General features: G+C 43.4%; 1 protein-coding gene across 1 annotated transcript in view; it reads left to right on the top strand.

The window, feature by feature from the left end:
- The first annotated feature begins 1,203 nt into the window (after window positions 1–1,203).
- The window catches only part of COX6B (Cytochrome c oxidase subunit 6B), a 33,970-nt gene continuing 13,845 nt past the window's right edge, over window positions 1,204–21,328 (top strand). Inside the window, exons 1-2 of the mRNA XM_080268686.1 lie at window positions 1,204–1,230; window positions 16,457–16,548. Coding sequence (XP_080124812.1) covers window positions 16,466–16,548 — 83 coding nt within the window. The 5' untranslated portion in view covers window positions 1,204–1,230; window positions 16,457–16,465. The remainder of the gene's footprint in view (window positions 1,231–16,456; window positions 16,549–21,328) is intronic.

Here is a 21,328-nt window from a genome sequence, read left to right as displayed (position 1 = left end):
CAGGAAACTGGCAACTTCAACTGGTTACTCAGAGATCTTTTGTTGAAGTTATATTAACAACTTGTCTGTGTTGTGACAGTTTGGTGCATGAAGTGAATAAGTGTGTCAGTGATATACAGCAAACTGTCAGTTCAAATGTTTGATTTGTAGATGACAAAAATATACAGGAGAGCTAAAACAGAAGATATAAATGTTTTGCAAGGGAACACAGGAAGACTGTAAATGGTCTTATAAGAAATCTAATTCAAAGAAAGTAAAATATGCACATGGGCCAACATAACAAAGAAAATACGGTATATACTGTACTATGCACAAAAATATAGGTGGAGAGGAAGTGCTGTAGCTCTTAAAAATGATACAACTACAGAAGAAAAGGATTTGGAATTTACAGCATGAAGGACCTAAAGCCAACAGAACAGTGTCAGATGGCAGCTTAAAAGCAACATTTGCAATGAGGAGACTGATGAACAGTTTTAAACATGAGTGTATTCATGAAAATGCACCCATACAAGAGATTCCACATGGAAACCAGTTCAGGCTTGTATCAAGACCTTATTTGGCAAGGGATACTGATAATCTGGAGAAAGTAATGTACAGAGAAAGGCAACAAAGTCTGCATTAAGACAAAAGTTCTTGAACTTACATTCTCTAATATGAGACAAAGGAGAGGAAATCTCATGCAGGTGTCCAAAATTACAAATAAACAGACAGCTACTGATAAAAACAAATTATTCAACTCTGGCAAATGATGGCATACAAAAGGACAATTCAAGATCTAAATTCTTCTCCAGAGTTGTCAGTGACAGGAAGTCTCCCTGAATATGTTGTATAGTACTACACTAATAACCCATGTTAGGTATAAACAAACAAAGAAAAAGATGCAGCTGTTTGGTGGTTTCGACTGACCTTTCTTTAGTTCAGGCAAATGTGCCCATTCCTTTATTTTACTGGATGAGGAAAATGATCTCTGCAAAAAAAATTAGCAATGTTTGAAATTGCCGCTCTTTTGACTTGTTCATTCTAATAATCTAATTCTTCCGTAACTTAATTGGAATCTTTATTGCTATTGATAAACACTCTAAATTATTAGTTTCATCTGAACTGTTTCGGGAATTATCAAGAGCCAAAAACTTACCACAGAACTGCCTATCCTGTGCGCCCGCCGCCTAGCGAGCTTCATTTGTTTAATTTCGTCATTGAGAACGGCACGGCCCAGCTGATTGTACGAGGGTGGGTGGAATGTGTTTATGCCCTTTCTGCGTCACTTTTTAAATCTTCCAATGTGATAACATTGTTTAAGTTATTTTTAAAGATTCATAGCACGGATTAGTATACAAATAATGACGTGATCATTTGTTGCGAGGGTGATTGTTGGAAAACACTGCCGTGACTTTGCAAAGCTTCGGCGACCGTGATCATCGATGGACCGGTGGCTTTGGTACCTGCTGCAAAGGCATAGGATATTGCCATTAGTTTCATTATGCATTGCTTATCTTTTTTTACCAAGTTATTGATAACATTTCTGAATGTGGTTGCAGACCATAACTACATATAGACCAAATTATGTGACCGGCATTTTCAGTAATGATAACGTTAACTTAAAAAAATGAAATTTTTTGCCCATATACTTGAGGCTGTATTTAACCAAATAGTTCATAGGGATAGTAGCGTACAAACCACATTTGGTAAGTTTTGAAGTCACCAGCTGAGGACTAATGAAATTGTTTGAGCAAATCTCCCTTCAGGCTGTTGTTTGGATGTATGGCAACTGTTAAGTTACTGCAGGTCCTTGACAATTTGCTGGCCAAAACATGGACGATTCTCTGTCAGGACAGTTCACACCATGGATGATTCCCTGTCATTCTGTGAATACTGTATAATTGATTAATACTATAATTAATTTTCATTGAACTATCAAGGCCGTGTTCATTCAACAGCATAAGCTTTGGATATTACAGTGTAAGGTGCACATTTAGTCAGTAATTACTATTAACTTGTTTCTTGCTGTAGTTGACCTGAATTTATATTCTAGCATCACCCATTGTTGTCTTCATTAATTTTTATTGGTACTACAACATGCTTGGTATGTTTTAAAACAACTTTGAAGAGATCTATCTATCTATCTACTGCCAGACGCCTTAATCGCGTACGGGGTGGCCACAAACAAATCACCTCCACATCGCCCTGTCCCCCGCCATTTCACTGCCCTGCTCCCAACTCACACCCCCTCTCTCATATGCCTCTCCACTCCATCCCTCCATCTCATCCTCAGCCTCTCCCCCACCTCACATACACTCTCCTCATCAGTCTCTCACCCTCCATCCTCTCCATATGGCCAAACCACCTCGGTGTGTTCCTCCTAATGCTTCCTATCACATCCACATCCATACCACAACGTTCCTTTATATCCTCATTTGTCAGCCTGTCTCTCCATGTGACATCACAGGCTCCTCTTAAATAACTTGTTTCCACTGCTCTCACTCTTGACTTGTGTCCTTACAACAACGTCCAAGCCTCCCTTCCATACATTAGGGTTGGTATCACAATACTGTCATGTAGTAACTTTTTCACATCCATGCTCACTTCCCTGTTTCTTATCACTGCTTTCAAGGAACCAGCATCCTTTCTTCCTTGTTGTACCCTTTCAAGCATTTCACCCTCCAAACTTCTATCCTGACTCATCACATTCCCCAAGTACTTAAACGTACTCACATTTTCCATTTCCTCACCATCCAGTCTTGCTGTACATTCACTGACTTCACCTCTCTTAAAGACCATCACTTAACTCTTCTCTACTGTACATTCACCTTTAGATTCCATTTCTTACACACTCTTCCAAACTCATCCACCAAGCCTTGCAGCTCCCCTTCGTCTTCTTTTAACAACACAGTATCATCTGCAAACAACAGTACAGGGAGTTTCCAAACAGTGCCCTCTCTCACTAGGGCCACTCCAACATCCACTGCCCTACCTTGTATCTCTTTTATTACCCCATCCATGTACAGATTGAACAACCATGGAGACATGACACATCCCAGTTTCAGCCCAACTTTAAAAGAGAAAAATTCACTCAGTTCGCCATCCACACGTACTGCAGCCTTAGCACCATCATACATACTCTTCACAGCATTCAACAACTTCCCTTCTACTCCATATATTCTTAATACTTTCCACAATCCTTGTCTATCCACCCTGTCATATGCTTTCTCCAAATCCATGAAGGCCGCATACAACTTCTTTCCCTTCTCTAAAAACTTTTCCACTAAAAATCTAAGAAAAATGAATATCTGATCTACACAACCTCTTTTTATCTCAAATGGCAATATCTCTGATGTCTTGTGTCTGATCGGCCATAGCAGATGCAAGTCATGGGGAAAGATATGGCTGAGCCTCATTAGATGTTATCACATGCACAGGTGAAGTGACCGAACTTAATTGGACCAGTGGATAATTAACCAGTGCCAGAAGTACAGGTCTCTATTATGTCCATTTTTATTTGCACTGGAAACATTATGTTCTGTAAGAGCTGCTCCACCCTTTTTGAAGGAGAATTACCATTAATAATGGACTGGTTGATGGTCGATTTTTTTTTTTATAAGTAAGCAATTTTTTGGGGTGATAAATGTGCAGAATTATCCTATGATATAGATTATTTGACAAACCAAAGTAAAAATTTGGATTTATAAGCCTTCAACATTGCACAAAAAGAGGTTGATGGCAGCACGAGTCTCGAGTGGCCATGATGTCATACACCCGCCAAGCCCGGAGACAAAAGTTGTGTGATTTGTGGATCTGTTTATTCAAGCTTTGTTTCATCATAGCCAAGTCAGCAAATAACCACCATTGGTGCTTTGTTCCAGTGAACACAAGTAGAATCACACCAGAAAAAAGATTCATCTCTGTTCCAAGAGACATGAAAAGTGTCGGGAATACCTCATCACAGAGGGCAACCACTACTGTTGTGAAGCGGTACAAGGAAATACCAAATCAGTGGTCATCTACTGAAATGTCACTTTTAAATGGAAAATAATATAATTTTTATCATCATGTAGGTCAATGAACGCACACTGAAATCCGGTAAAAAAAATTGTGCCTAATGTGACTACAGTATTAATCCTTTGAGATTCCGATGACTCGAATTGAGTCATTGATAGTCTGATGACTTGAATTGAGTCATAGGAAACAATATTTTTTTTTGGCATGTTTTCCATCTATCTGGCCTTGTTTCACATACACAATCTTGTTTATCCTTTTCCAACTATTTGCTTTTACAGTGATGAGTACATCAGATAGATATGCATAATAAATAGGTTTTTCCCATGAATAATATCTGTATTACCAGCATGGATATATGCCAGCATGACAAGAACTTTTGCTTTTCTCTGAAAACTAACAAACTGCCATATCCTATATATCAATAGATGGGGAATTTACGGTAGATTGACATGGTGCTATCAGAGTTCATGTAATTTTATTTATTTATTTTTATTTTATTTTACGATTTTCTGCAGAAGGGTGTGCGATTTTTCCTTTTCGGCTAACTTCTGCTCGTCTTGTTGGCCTTTTAGGTATCATCTTTACCTTTTTCAACCATACTATAATAAAGAGCAACTGTTCAGCTTTAAAACGGTACCACTTTCATTAGTCTACCATAAAAAGTTACTGTACCGTACAGTGTCCAATTAAGTACTAATTCACTGCATGATGGCATGCTGCATGTGCGCCCAGCTGAATCTGGCAGACACAATCGGCGGAGGGCCAAAAATCTCTATCTATCTATCTATCTATAGCCCGACGCCCTAATCCCGCAAAGGGTGGCCGCAGACAAAACGCCTCCAAGTCACTCTGTCACCCACCATTTGACTCCCCTCCCCCCAACTCACCCCCCCCTCCCTCATATACCTCTCAACTCCATCCCTCCACCTCATCCTCGGTCTACCTCTCCCTCTCCCTCCCTCCACCTCACCTACATACACCCTCTTAGTCAGTCTTTCATTCTCCATTCTCTCCACATGTCCAAACCACCTCAGTGTATTTCTCCTAATCTTTTCAACCACATCCACATCTACCCCACAACGTTCCTTCACTTCTTCATTCGTCAACCTGTCCCTCCACGTCACTCCACATGCTCCTCTCAAGTAACTCATTTCCACTGCTCTCACTCTTGACTTGTTCCCCTCTTGCAAGGTCCACGCCTCGCTTCCATACGTCAGGGTAGGGATCACAATACCATCATGCAGTGACTTCTTAACTTCCATTCTCACCTCCCTATTTCTCATCACTGCTTTCAGTGTACCAACAACCTTCCTTCCCTGCTGTACCCTTTCACGTACTTCATCCCCCAAAGTTCCATCCTTACTCATCACACTACCCAAGTACTTGAATGCACTCACATTCTCCATATCCTCACCATCCAATCTCACTGCACACTCTGTGACTTCATTCCTCTCAAACACCATAACTTTACTTTTGTTTACATTAACTTTCAGCTTCCTCCTTCTACACATTGTCCCAAATTCATTCGCCAAACCTTGCAACTCCCATTCATCTTCACTCAACAATACTGTATCATCAGCAAACAGCAACACCGGAAGCTTCCAAATCTCACCCTCATTCATTAGGGCCACCCCCACATCCACTGCCCTACCTTGCACCTCCTTTACAACCCCATCCATATATATATTAAACAGCCATGGAGACGTCACACACCCCTGTTTCAGTCCCACATTGAGATCAAAGAACTCACTCAGCTCACCATCCACTCGCACCGTAGCCCTAGCTCCCTCGTACATACTCTTCACAGCACTCAACAATTTCCCCTCCACTCCATATATTCTCAACACCTTCCACATACCTTGCCTATCTATTCTGTCATAAGCTTTCTCCAAGTCCATGAAGGCAGCATACACTTTCCTTCCCTTCTCTAGATACTTCTCCACTAAACATCTTAGAACAAATATCTGATCTACACACCCTTTTCCCTTCCTAAATCCCCCTTGTTCTTCTCCAACTAGCTCCTCTGTCATATGCCTAACCCTATCAATGAGTATTCTACCATATATTTCACCAGTCACACTAAGAAGGCAAATACCCCTATGGTTACCACATGCTTCTCTCTCCCCTTTTCCTTTGTACAGAGGAACAATTATACCTGATTTCCAGTCCTCTGGAACCCTTCCCTCTTCCCAAGCCAATCTACACAACTTCCATATCCACTCCACAACAATCTCACCCCCATACCTAAGCATTTCACCACACACTCCATCAATTCCTGGGGCCTTTCCCAGCTTAATCTTCTTCATCACTTCCAAAAATCTCAAAAGGTTAATTAAAAAATCAGGTTTCATAGCTAAGATGAGCTAGTTAGCAGATATTTACCCTTCAGGTCGTCAGCATGCATTGGGAGACTTCCATTTTACATAAATATTGATTTAAGCCCAGATAAATGCATCTGTGCTGTAAATCAATATTTTCATAAAACAGAAGTTTGTCAAAGGGAAGTTGTCAAGAGATGAAACACTTTCGCTAACTTTAGCAGAGTTTTGCTATTAACCCTTTGAGATTCCAATGACGCGATTTTGAGTCATTATAAATCCAACCGTTGAGATTCTGATGACTCAAATTCGAGTCATGCGAAACAATATTTTGTTTTTGCTTGGTTTTGATCTCCTGTCTTTGCCTTGTTCCACATACACTATTCTGTTTATCCTTTTCCAACTGTTGGTTTTTACAGTGACGGTACATCATACAGATATGCATAATAAATAGCATCTTACCATGAATAATATTGGTATTACCAGTGTGGATATTTGCTTGCGTGACAGTGAGAACTTTCGCTTTTCTCTGTGAAAACTAATATAAATTGCCATAACCAATATATCAATAGAAAGGGAATGTACTGTAGATTGACAAGGTGCTATCAAAATTCACGTAACTCTAATACAGTACTTTATTTTTTACAAATATTTTCCTACGGAAGGGTGTGTGATTTTTCCTCTTCAGCTAACTTCTACTCGTAATATTGGCCTTTTAGCTATTGTATTTGCTTTTTTCAATCATACTATGATAAAGAGCAACTATTCAGCTTTAAAACGGTACCAAATTCATCAGTCTACCATAAAAAGTTAGTGTACAGTGGCTGATTAAGTACAAAAATCTCTCCGCAACAATGTGCTCTATGTGTGCCAGGCTGAATCTGGCACAGACACAATCAGCGGAGGGCCGAAAATCTCAAAGGGTTAATTCTGAATTTTTATTAACAGTCAAATTAAACAAATTTTTGACCGGATTTCACATATAGTACAATTCCAGTTAACCGGGCGGCTTGGGGAATTTACCTTCCCAGTTACAGATTTTTCCCGTAGTTCTGATATTCAAATCTATACAAAGGTGATAATTATCACAGTAGTAAATACAATTCAGGTACTCACCACTCACATCAGGGGCCACACTAAGAGATTCCACCTGAAATATTGCCTCATAAATACACACCATGGTCATAATGCACGTGCATGCAATGCCTTGCAGTACTGCAAAATGCACAAGTCCATTCTGTTAACCCGCCCCGTCCCGTAGACGTGAATTCACATCCTCACATGATGTGCACTCATATCCCGGAGACGTAAATTAACGTGGCAACATTGCAAGGTGCATAATTTTCACAATTTTCAAATTTCGCGCCTGATTTTTGGTTCGCCCGCCTACGCAAGCCTCACCTACTCGCCGCCAGGCGGGCAAGCTCCTAGACCCAGCGTGACCCCGCCTGCCCCTTGTCTCGTCCACTCACCTCTCAGCAGTCACCAAGGTCAGACATGGCGCGTCGTGGTCTGTCAGAGGAGGAGATACAAGCCGCCCTGGATGCCTTTACAGGCGACAGTGATTCCCCACTGGACAACGACACCCTTGACAAGGATTATGTGCAGCCTGATGAGGTTACCAGCAGCATTGAGGAGGAGGTCCCTTCCCCAAGGAAAGTGAAATACATCACGTACTGGAAGGCAAGGGACAGCCAGCCTGCACCACATGCTGCATCCCTGACACCTAGCCAACCACAACACAGAGAATCGGATGAGGACGATGACGATGAAGCAGGACCTGGCGTATCTTCATGGCTGGGGAAAAAGATACCGCCATGTGGGACAGAGGTAACATCGCGACTGTTCCACAGGTATGGTCCTCCTATGTGTTCTGTGGCAGGAAGTAGTGGTGTGGGGATGGTTAGGGCAGCAGAAAGTGAAAGTGGTGGGGCGTGAGAGCGGAGAGAGATGCGTGAATGCGAGAGTGGTGTGGGGGAGGCAACACGTGCACGTGGTGTTCGTGTGCGGCGTGGAGGGGAGGAGCAGCCTCTCCCTAGCACTTCATTTGACCCCCAATATTCCCTTACTTCCTCCCCACAGCCCCAGGATGTGGGGAAAGGAAGGAAAGGGAAGGGGAGAGGGGCAAGAACTAGTGGTGTGGGGATGGTTAGGGCAGCAGAAAGTGAAAGCAATTGTCTAACTTGTACAGTACCCTCGCGTCCAGCACGGTAATATTGTCACGCATGGGTCACGTGTTGGACCCAAAACGTGTTGCACTAACAATAGAGCTTACGGGGAAAAATGAATTATGTCAGCAACCCTCAGAAAAGTCACCCTAAATACCTATATACAGTACCCTCGCATCCAGCACGGTTATATTGTCATGCATGGGTCAAGTGTTGGACCAAAAACGTGTTGGACTAACAATAGAGCTTATGGGGAAAAATGAATTATGTCAGCAACCCTAGGAAAAGTCACCCTAAATACCTACCATATACCCATACATATATTGGTACTATTGTAATTATAATAAATGGTACTGTGCTATGAATGATAATTAACCTTTTAGGATAGTGTTGGTGGGCTTGCTGGGAATGGAAGGTGGTATCCAAGGCTGTATGTAGTCCTACTGGGTCCCCAGAGGATGGCTGCTGGCGTCACTAGCAGGTAATGGTTGTTGCTCCTCCTCAACCTCCCTCATAAATCCTTCGAAATCACACTCAGAATCACTATCTTCGTCCACAGCCATGTAAGGTCCTTCTGCCTGTCCTAGCACTCTGTAATCCTCGGCAAAGTGCATGCTTCTCACACTGTTGCCAGAGCCCCGTCTCGTGACTGTGGAAAGTGAACGCTGTTGCTGACTCGGTAGAGAATAAGGAGAAGCAACTTTGTTTATAAACTGGTACGCATGCCGATGAGAAGGGTTTCAAAACGATTGATATTTATTCTAAAATATTAATATGTATTCATTGTTAGGCTAAATGTTCAATGCTGTAGTATGATACATTCTCTGTCGAGTCGCCTGGGTTTTGGTCACACTGTTTTGCCCGTCGTATCCTCGGCAGGAATCCATCCAGATGAATTCCAAATGCCCGTGGTATCGTCGGCAATTTTACCACGTTACCATTTCGATTTACCATCGTATCCTCGGCAAACCTGGTATGAAGTGCCGTGTGATAGCCTTCGGCTGCCAGGATCTTGTCTTGGTTTTTTATTATGGTCCTCACGTTGGCTTCATTCATGTCGTAGGCCTTGGCAATGTCAACTTTCCTCTCCCCTTTTTTCTTCCTCTCGATGCTTTCTAGTTTGGTGGCCTGAGGGAGGTGCCGACGCTTCTTGGGGTTCTCAGAAGGTTCCTAGGCATCGTGAGCAGGGTAAAATGCAGTAACAAGGGCAGAAAATGCAGCAAGAAAAAAGTACCTTCCAATGCAAATTATGCGACTGAGTGGCGCTATGGCGGGAGAAATTTAAACAAAACATCACGTGACAGCAGAAGCGTTTTTAATTGGGCGGCATCACGATCACGTCACGATAGCGGGCGGGGAAGGCTACTTAATCAGAAGTTTTCATTGGCTATCATCATCATGGGAATGTCCAGTATGACCGTGTTGGACCGGGGGTGATCGTGCTAGAGGTGAACTCTGCGGATTTCGCCCACTTCTCGGAGCTCTGTGCATGTTATGCTAACACACTTGTGTTGCAGTAATTAAATCGTATTAAATAATACTAATTATTTGCTCTCCGTGCTGGACGTGAATTGTGCTGGACTAACGCGTGTTGGACGCGAGGGTACTGTATATATGTATGTATGTATGTATATGTATAGGCTGCTTCCCCCAAAGAAGAGAGGTAGCTGAGACAGGATGAGCCACTCACAATTTATTCATCCAGACAGACACATTTATTCCACTTTTTCAGATTTGCTTATGAAAACATCTTTGAGGAAGCTCGAAGTGGTCACATGACGTGTATCGTCTGGGGTGGATATCTCTCCATGGAGTGGGGGAAATAACAGAAATAGAAGGCAGGTTCACATCAGCAAAATATATTGAGATACTGGAGGAGGTACTTCTTCCCTCTTTATGGGCCCAAGACTTTCCATTCCAGGGATGGATATTATTTGTCCAGGAGTGATGTCCAGTTCACAGAGCACGCACCGTCCAACAGTGGTTTGCTGACCATCCTATTCTGGAACTTTTGGAATGGTCTATTCAGGGAAGAAGGAATTGGTTGCTGATAACAGTCATATCAGTTGCATGTTTCTGTCACTTATACGACTGCTTTCTTGCCACCAAGGTGTTATCGTTGCAGCGAAGAGACTATACCAATGGAGGTTCCTGGATGAAGTGATGGTGGTGCTAGAGGATGAGCAATGGGTCGACACGTGGGGAGCGGACCCTGGAAAATCTTCATTGTTACAACATCAAGTCTGTTGTGTTCAAGTGGGTGAATGCATCGAAGGAAGTCTCCGTCAAAACCCGCAAAAGTTGTTGGTCTCATCTCCTTCAGGGATATGAGGCCGCACACAACTTTGAGGGATTTGACATGATTTCAACCTATGTCTACGTACGGCAGGCGTGTATGTGGACGTTGATGATGTGAGGGAGTGGTTGGATGACATTGGCGGCGTTCCAGATTTCCAGATGTTGTTTGATGAGGAGATCTCCACTGCTGCCCCTGCAGGGCAGACAGAGGACAGCGAGAAGAATGAGGACGAGGACCCTGACTCTGGGCGCCCCACCACTCCATCATTCCTTTGGGTCTTGTTACGCGGCTTGTCAGCATTGAGCAAGTGCTCGAATATGCTAAGCATCCGCACTGGGACAGGCAGTTGGTGCCACTGAGCTGGCGGTGGATCTGCAGGCAGTTAGGGACGCTGTCATTCTCCTTCAGAATCGTCGCACATATTGTCAAACCAAGATCGACTCCTTCTTCAAGCCTGCCACCCCCACATGTGCGAGCCCGTTCTCCCCACCACCACCACCACCTCGTCCCCAGTCTTCACTCTCAGACCCATAACCGAGCACATTGACAGCCATTGAGTAGCTGTTAGATGTGAGCTTACTGCCGTCTTAATATTTTCCTGAAGTGGGTAGGTCTCCATCACCTTGCCGCACATCCCCACTCATCGCCCAGCTCCAGCAGGTGGAAGAGGAGGCGGGGGAGGTGGTGGTGTTTGACATTTGTTGAACACCAGCTGGGGACTATTAGGTTACAACACCTGTCTGCCATTCACTGGATGGTAAATACTATGCTGTGTTTATGCATAATTTTTTTTGGTGGTAGGTGGGGGCGCTCACCATCCACTCACTCGCTGTAGTGCTGCTTTGGGTGTCTGCCCTTCCCTTTCTTCCCTCCTTCCTCCCTTCCTCTTCTGTCTTTTTTTCCTTCATGCCTGCGGGTGACTTTACATTCCCTCTTCTGTCTTTCTTTCCTTCATTCTTTCCTTTTCCTCCTGCCTGTGGGTGACTGTACACAGAGTGACAAGCCGACTGGTTTCCCGTACACAAGGAAACCATTTACTACACTGGGTGGTAACCATATAACCAAATTATGGCGCCAGGTGGTTTAGTGGGTTATTAAGGCGCTCCAGTCAGATTGAACTGGTGCAGGTTTATATCCAAGGGATGGTTGGGGTTTATTGCTCACATAATGCCAGTCAGGGATGAGTGAGGCTGGTCATTGTCGTCTTAAATGTCGGTACCAACTTGCCAAGCCCTGGGCTCCTACGCTTCTAATGAGGTGGCATTGGATTGGATGATGGATTGATGGATGGCATTGTTTTCTTAGTGTATAGCATTACAGTATACTGGATATTCCCATGTGTGGTTTGATGTCTAAATACAGTACTGTACAGTAGCTGAAAAACCAAAGAACACTGCCCTAATTAGGTGGGATACTGTACATGTAGGGTGTGATGGGTAGGGTATAGGTAGGTAGGATATTGCTCCGTATCTGAATTTCATCCATATCCGGGTATACCAATGGCTCTGTTACGTCGGATGATCGAGGGATTGCTGTATAATGGTTTAATACTGCCAGATCACAGCGTCCGGGTAATGGATCGTTCAGATAGTGAATGTCCGGATAATCGAGGGATTACTGTATTTTGTTTTTCCAATCCACTTTTTCTAGTTTGAAGGGAACATAACTACCCATGTTACATACAGTACCAAAATTACTTTCCTGAAGATCATGAGATTGTAAGAAGGCAGTTGGAATTGCCATGCCCATATGGTAAAATTTTATCAAAATATTGTCACTTTGTGCAGTTAGTTTTTTATGACAGTAATCGTAGCAAAAGAGACTCATGGTGAAATAGGCTTGATGCTGGGTGGTTATCTTTCACAGGTTGATATAGGTACAGCATACAGATGGCCTTCAAGGTTTAGCATAGAGGCAATCCTAGGTGTTAAAATTATGGGGACAAAGTCCCCCAGTTAGGTTAAAGTAGGTAGTAGTAGTAGTTGTTCCTAGGCAGTCTGGCTGAACAGCCCTGAGTCCCTTAAGAAGGCCATGGCCGAGACCGGGCTTTCCCACAGAGCTGTCAAAGAGTGTATGTTGTGTTGTTGGCGTAGGTGATTGTGAGCAATGCAGTCTTCCATAATGTGCTTAATAGTATGGGGTGCTGTGTTGCATCCTGGACAGGCATCAGCGACGGAGTCATCCAGCCTCTTCTGGTAGCTTAAAAGGGCTGGATGGTCCCCACATCTCAGTCTGGCCAGGTGGACCCTGTCCTCACGAGGAAGATAGGATTCAGAAGGGTGGATGTTAGGAGGCTGTGCATGCAGCTGTGTGTTGTCTTTAAGTGACTGACTGGAGCAGTGAGTGATCTGAGTGTGGATATGCTTCTGGAAGCTGGTCTGAGGTGGGCGAGGGGGGGAGAGATGACAGTATTTGTGTAATAGATAGATAGATATAGATCGTGTGCTGGGTGTTGTTTTGATGTTCCTTGGTGTGGGTGGATGTGCTGCCATGTACTGTAGTGGATGTTGTGGGTTTGTGGAGGCTGCAGCAAGAAACTGGGTGCCTCTCATGTCTAGGTGATCCTTGACTTTGAGGACTTTGGTTTCTTGATGTAGGTGGTCTGTGGGTGTAGTAGCTGTGCAGCCTGTGATTATTTTTAGGGCCTTGTTCTGTATGGTCTGTAGAGTGTTGTAGTGTGTTTTGGTCAGGTTAGAAGCCCAGGCAGGACTTGCATTTATCATCACTGAACATATGTATTGTTTGTATACTGTGGTGGTGGTTTCTTTGTTGTGTCCGAATGTTGTATGGGCAAGTGACCTCAACGCGTTGAGTCTTGGTGTTATTATTTTATTTTTAATGTTTGTGATGTGTTGTTTAAATAACATTGATGTATTGTATGTTACACCAAGGATTTTGGGTGTGTGTGTGTGTGTGTGTGGTAGGGGAGTGTTGTTTATGGTGAGGTGTGGCATGTGACTATGTTCTGCTGTCCAGTTTGTGAGAAGAGTCACTGTAGATTTGGCTGGGGCTATTTTGAGCGTGTTTGTTGTGAACCATTCCTGTAGTATGTTGAGGTAAGGTTGAATGATGTGTGCAGCTATGTTTGCGTTTTGGTGCGGACATGTAAGTGTTATATCGTCTGCATAGGAAGCTATGTGTATCTGTGGTGTGTGGGGTGTGGGTACGTCGTGCTGCCTTGAGCATCCAAGGCAGACATATCAGTCATCAAAGTTTTTATGGTAGCTAATGGCAGAGGACAGGGCGACATGGAGGCAATTTGTTTTAGGCAACCCATTACGAGATTAAGGTGTCTGGTCTTAGATAGGTAGAGAATTTCTGTTTTGGTTGCCACAATTATTTTTGGTTCTCTGTCATTTATTTATGTGCCGTGCTTACCAAGTTTGCCTATACAGTATTAGACATGAGAGGTTGAGACTTTGTCTTGTATGAATCCCCATCTCTCAATCTGTCTGGAGTGTGTAACATATATAATGGTATGTCAGCTTTCTATATGTTATCCTCAGTTAGGCATATGACAGAGGAGCTAGTTGGAGAAGAACAAGGGGGATTTAGGAAGGGAAAAGGGTGTGTAGATCAGATATTTGTTCTAAGATGTTTAGTGGAGAAGTATCTAGAGAAGGGAAGGGAAGTGTATGCTGCCTTCATGGACTTGGAGAAAGCTTATGACAGAATAGATAGGCAAGGTATGTGGAAGGTATTAAGAATATATGGAGTGGAGGGGAAATTGTTGAGTGCTGTGAAGATATGTACGAGGGAGCTAGGGCTACAGTGCGAGTGGATGGTGAGCTGAGTGAGTTCTTTGATCCCAGTGTGGGACTGAAACAGGGTTGTGTGATGTGTCCATGGCTGTTTAATATATACATGGATGGGGTTGTAAAGGAGGTGCAGGGTAGGGCAGTGGATGTGGGGGTGGCTCTAATGAATGAGGGTGAGATGTGGAAGCTTCCGGTGTTGCTGTTTGCTGATGATACAGTATTGTTGAGTGAAGATGAATGGGAGGTGCAAGGTTTGGTGAATGAATTTGGGACAGTGTGTAGGAGGAGGAAGCTGAAAGTTAATATAAACAGAAGTAAAGTTATGGTGTTTGAGAGGAATGAAGTCACAGAGTGTGCAGTGAGGTTAGATAGTGAGGATATGGAGAATGTGAGTTCATTCAAGTACTTGGTAGTGTGATGAGTAAGGATGGAACTTTGGGGGATGAAGTGCGTGAAAGGGTACAGCAGGTAAGGAAGGTTGTTGGTACACTGAAAGCAGTGATGAAAAATAGAGAGGTGAGTATGGAAGTTAAGAAGTCACTGCATGATAGTATTGTGATCCCTACCTTGACGTATGGAAGCGAGGCATGGACCTTGCAAGAGGGGAACAAGTCAAGAGTGAGAGCAGTGGAAATGAGTTACTTGAAAGGAGCACGTGGAGTGACGTGGAGGGACAGGTTGACGAATGAAGAAATGAAGGAACGCTGTGGGGTGGATGTGGTTGAGAAGATTAGGAGAAATACACTGAGGTGGTTTGGACATGTGAAGAGAATGGAGAATGAAAGACCGACTAAGAGGGTGTATGTAGGTGAGGTGGAGGGAGAGAGAGAGAGAGGTAGACCAAGGATGAGGTGGAGGGATGGAGTTGAGAGGTATATGAGGGAGGGGGGGGTGAGTTGGGGGGAGGGTAGTCAAATGGTGGGTGACAGCGACTTGGAGGCGTTTTGTCTGCGGCCACCCTTTGCGGGATTAGGGCGTCGGTCTATAGATAGATAGATAGATCCTCAGTAAGAGTCATAGATACAGGATTTGTCTCCTTACCTAATTCAGTCATTGACCATTGCTGTTCCAGTCTTGTCTTGAAAACATTACACTTATTGCTAGGACGGATACAATTTTTCACTTATGGTTAATGAATTATCCCTGATAAGTCTTTTCCATTGGTCTGTCTCCTTCAGAGTGTGTGGGTGAGAGATCTGTTCTACCGTACTCAAGATTTTGCAGTCAGCAGTTTCAAATTCATTCAGTATTTAGTACATTTAAAGCTATTCAAATCCTCGCTTATTAAGAAGGTAGTCACCTGAAGTTAGGTCTCCTGTCCATCTTCACCTTTCCAGTATAGGCACTCCTAAGTCCATGCATCTGTGTTTGTACTTGAGGTCTTTTAAGTCCAGCACATATTGTCATTTGTATTTGTACTTTTTTAAATTCTTGAATATTCCTGCTGTCGTAAGGTGACAGCTCTATATGACATAGTGTACCGTAAAAAAGATGGGAGTCTTGTAGAGGTAAAGGATGTTACAGGAGTGGGAAAGGTGATGATAATTTTGAGAGTTTGAGAGGACACTCATCAGCAACCTAAGACACTGCTAGCATATATGGAAGTGACTCACCCTAGCTGACCAGACAAACCAGGTCTGGGTCAAAGCCAAATTTAGTAGAGGAGACTTGGATGTAACCCAAGCAGGCCTCAGTAATGTAAATTAATGAAACTCAACTGGCTACTAGAAAATAAATATTAAACATTATTATTATTCATTAGTATCCATCAGTAACACAAAATGCCATGTATTCCATTAAGTCATTATGTTCTTGATATATGAGCCTTGTTAGTCAGAATATGGAGTTAGTGTATCCTTTGGTAATGTTAAGGATTTTTTGTATGTATTTACTCAGTTGTAATTTATGCATTTCCAGATACCGGGTATGTCTGCAATTGCTATCATGTCTGATGACAAGATGGACACAGCTCCCTTTGACCCTCGCTTCCCCAACCAAAACCAGACTAGGTATGTTCACTGTTGTTAATTTCTAAGTTAATTGGTTTTTGTGGATCCAAGCTCCTTTGCTTGTGAACCTGGTGAACATCAGGCTGGAGTTGCCCTTCTGCATTCCACCATTTATAAGAAAATTGTCATTTAATACACTCCAAACATGGTTTCAGCTATATGTACAGTAATTTCCTTATATCTGAACTGATTTTGTCAAGATCTGTTTGGTTGTGCAGAGTTTTTCAGATATATGAGAGTTAGTGCAGAAATATCCCAGAACAGCCCAAACACATCTTAGGAATGTTGAACTGACATCCCAAAACTACTCAGACACACATTCCTTTGAATACAGTACAGTACAGTAGTTGCAGTTTAAGAGAAATGGAAACAGTGATCTTACAGTAACAAGCATTTAATTTCTCCCATTATTATTCAGTATTTTTTTGTTTTCCATTATAAAGGCTCCAACATGCTTGCATGTGTCGACCTTGGTCGCCTAATGGCAGCTGTCCATGCTGCTCGATCTCTGGCAGCTTCCATATTCAGTCTTATCCCTGAGTTCACACATTATGACTTTGTTCCAGGTCTTTACGAAAATGGAAACAAAAATTATTATTTAATACCAGTTGTGCAGGAATCTAAAGGTGAATGTAGGGAAGAGTAAAGTGATGGTCTTTGAGAGAGGTGAAGTCAGTGAATGTACAGCGAGGTTGGATGGTGAGGAATTGGAAAATATGTGTACGTTTAAGTACTTGGGTAATGTGATGAGTAGGGATGGAGGTTTGGAGGGTGAAGTGCTTGAAAGGGTACAGCAGGGAAGAAAGGTTGCTGGTTCTTTGAAGGCAGTGATAAGAAACAGGGAAGTGAGCATGGAAGTGAAAAAGTTACTCCATGACAGTATTGTGATACCAACTCTAACATACGGAAATGAAGCTTGGACGTTGTTGGAAGGACACAAGTCAAGAGTGAGAGCAGTGGAAATTAGTTATTTAAGAGGAGCCTGTGGAGTCACATGGAGAGACAGGCTGACGAATAAGGATATAAAGGAGCATTGTGGTGTTGATGTGGATGTGATAGGAAGCGTTATGAGGAACACACTGAGGTGGTTTGGCCATGTGGAGAGGATGGAGGGTGAAAGACTGACGAAGAGAGTGTATTTGAGTGAGGTGGAGGGGGGAAGAGGGAGGGGGAAGCCGAGGATGAGATGGAGGGATGGGGTTGAGAGGTATATGAGAGAGGGGGGGTGTGAGTTGGGAGCAGGGCAGTGAAATGGTCGGGACAGGGCGACTTGGAGTCGATTTGTTTGTGGCTACCCCAAACGGGATTGAGGCGTCTGGCAATAGATAGATAGATAGATAGAGACCACGATAATATCACCCAGTTGTGCAGGAGAAACAAATTGGGTTCATTTAGGTACTGGATTTTCAAATGGCTGTGTTTGTGTACAACTCATATGTTGTGCTTTTGTCGATCACTGCTAGGTTCTCAGCATGTGTTTACGTCTTGTATGTTGTGCTTTTGTCGAGCACTAGTAGGGTTCACTGCATTTGTTTACAACTTATACATTGTGCTTTTATTGATCACTACTTGGGTTCCTTGACCCAAGCCCACCCATGGGACCCATGACTGATACTTGCCTATCTCCCGATTGTGTTGACTGTCGTGTCTAGAAGTGGGAACTTCTTATATTCATCCCCAGAGCACTGAGCATGTGGTTCCAAACTAATTTAGTTCCAATGCCTAACCACCCTGAAAGTGCTATGATTACTAGAAAAGCATTTATTCCTGGGGAAAGGTAAACTTTATTGAACGAAGTGGCATGTGGTGTGGGAAGTTTAATGCAAATGAGAGTAACACTCAAACAGTCAGATAAAATGAGTCTGATGTGTTTCCAGAGTGGATAGGCACTTTGTTGGAGAGTGGTAAAAAACTAAAGAGGTTAATGATGAGGGAGCTTCTTGTTCACTATTCAGGATTAGTGCATTTATGTTTATCAGCGAAGTTGTATGCAATCACTCCACGGTGACAATTTCAGTAAATTTTTTCCTTTTTCGTTGATAACTACCCTAGTCCTCATCATGCCTGGTGGCGTGGTTGATACAGCAGTTGACTCCCAATTCAGGTGATTCTAGTTCAAGCCCCGTTCAGACTTCGTAGTTTGCGTGGGTGAGGTGAGCTCTCACCTGTCAGGTGCAGTTCAAGGCGTGCTGTGGTGGAATACCTGCAAGGGTTCAACGCTCAGCTGGGTAAAGATTAGGCGGTGTGTCCCCTTGTGCCTAGCTAATAATCTCTCGATCTGTTTATTGCCAGATGCCTTAATCCCGTAAGTGGTGGCCACAAACAAATCGCCTCCACGTCACCCTGTCCCCCACCATTTCGTTGCCCTGCTCCCAGCTCACACCCCCCTCTCTCATATATTTCTCTACTCCATCCCTCCATCTCATCCTTGGCCTCCCCTTTCCTCTTCCCCCTCCACCTCACTCACATACACTCTCCTCGTCAGTCTCTCGCTCTCCATCCTCTCCACATGGGCAAACCACCTCATAGTGTGTTTCTCCTAACGATTCCTATCACATCTACATCCACACCACAATGCTTCTTCACTTCCACATTTGTCAGTCTGTCTCTCCATGTGATTCTACATGCTCCTCTCAAATAACTCGTTTCCACTGCTCTCACTCTTGACATTGTCCCTCCAACAAGGTCCAAGCTTCACTTCCACACATTATAGTTGGTATCACAATACTGTCATGTAGTAAATTGTTCACTTCCGTGCTCACTTCCCTGTTTCTTATCACTGCTTTCAAGGAACCAGCAACCTTCCTTCCCTATTGCACCCTTTCAAGCACTTCACCCTCTAAACTTCCATCCTTACTCATCACACTACCAAAGTACTTAAACACACACAAATTTTCTATTTCCTCCTCATCCAGCCTCACTGTACATTCACTGGCTTCATTTCTCTTGAAGACCATAAACTCCTACATTCACCTTTAGATTCCGTTTCTTACACACACTCCCAAACTCATTCACCAAGCCTTGCAGCTCCCCTTCATCATCACTTAACAACACAGTATCATCTGCAAACAACAGTACAGGGAGTTTCCAAACACTGACCTCTCTCACTAGGGCCGCTCCAACATCCACTGCCCTACCTTGTATCTCTTTTATAACCCCATTCATGTACAGATTGAACAACCATGGAGACATGGCAAATCCTCGTATCAATCCAGCCTTCAAATAGAAAAATTCACTCAGTTCTCTTTCCACACGCACTGCAGCCTTAGCAACCTCATACATACTCTTCATGGCCTTCAACAACTTCCCATCTAATCCATATATTCTTAATACTTTCCACAATCCTTGTCTATCCACCCTGTCATATGCTTTCTCCAAATCCATGAAGGCCACATACAACTTCATTCCCATCTCTAGAAACTTTTCCACTAAAGATCTAAGAATGAATATCTGATCTACACATCCTCATCCCTTCCTAAAACCTCCCTGTTCTTCTCCAACTAATTCCTCTCTTATTTCCCCAACTCTAAGTATCCTACCATATACTTTTCCTATTACACTAAGAAGAATAATGCCCCTATGATTACCCCACATTTCACTTTCCCTTTTTCCTTTGTACAGGGGAATAATTATACCTAACTAATGATACTTTCAAAAATAGTTTCACACTGTGCATTTTTTTAATAACTAAATTTGCCAACAATAATTCTTGGTGAAATGTGCGTGATGCTGGGCGGTGATTTTTCACGTGTTGATTAGGTTAGAAGTATTTGCCTGATTGGTATTGAGGGCTTTCAAGGTTGAGCATAGTGGTAGTAGTAGTAGTTGTTCCCTAGGCAGTCTGACCAAACAGCCCCGAGTCCCTTAGGATGGCCATGGCCGAGACCGGGCTTTCCCACAGAGCTCTCAAAGAGTGTATGTTGTGTTGCTGGTGTAGGTGATTGTGTGCAATCCAGTCTTCCACAATGTGCATAATAGTATGGGGTGCTGTGTTGCATCCTGGACAGGCATCAGCAATGGAGTCATCCAGCCTCTTCTGGTAGCTTAAGAGGGCTGGATGGTCCCCACATCTTAGCCTGGCCAGGTGGACCCTGTCCTCACGAGGAAGATAGGATTCAGAAGGGTGGATGTCAGGAGGCCATGCATGCAGCTGTGTGTTGTCTTCTAAGTGACTGAATGGAGCGGCGAGTGATCTGAGTGTGGATATGCTTCTGGAAGCTGGTCTGAGGTGGGCGAGGGGGGAGAGATGACAGTACAGTATTTGTGTATGGTATCGTGTGCTGGGTGTTGTTTTGATGTTCCTTGGTGTGGGTGGATGTGCTGCCATGTACTGTAGTGGATGTTGTGGGTTTGTGGAGGCTGCAGCAAGAAACTGGGTGCCTCTCATGTCTAGGTGATCCTTGACTTTGAGGACTTTGGTTTCTTGATGTAGGTGGTCTGTGGGTGTAGTAGCTGTGCAGCCTGTGATTATTTTTAGGGCCTTGTTCTGTATGGTCTGTAGAGTGTTGTAGTGTGTTTTGGTCAGGTTAGAAGCCCAGGCAGGGCTTGCATAATTCATCACTGAACATATGTATTGTTTGTATACTGTGGTGGTGGTTTCTTTGTTTGTGTCCGAATGTTGTATGGGCAAGTGACCTCAAAGCATTGAGTCTTGGTGTTATTTTATTTTTAGTATTTGTGATGTGTTGTTTAAATAACATTGATGTATGTTACACCAAGGATTTTGGGTGTGTGTGTGGTAGGGGAGTGTTGTCTAAGGTGAGGTGTGGCATGTGACTAT

The sequence above is a fragment of the Coenobita brevimanus genome, chromosome 29 (genome assembly GCF_032717465.1).
Source record: "Coenobita brevimanus isolate Jiangsu-jjx chromosome 29, ASM3271746v2, whole genome shotgun sequence".
Classification (NCBI taxonomy): Eukaryota; Metazoa; Arthropoda; class Malacostraca; order Decapoda; family Coenobitidae; genus Coenobita; species Coenobita brevimanus.
This window is presented reverse-complemented; position numbering and strand designations above follow the sequence as displayed.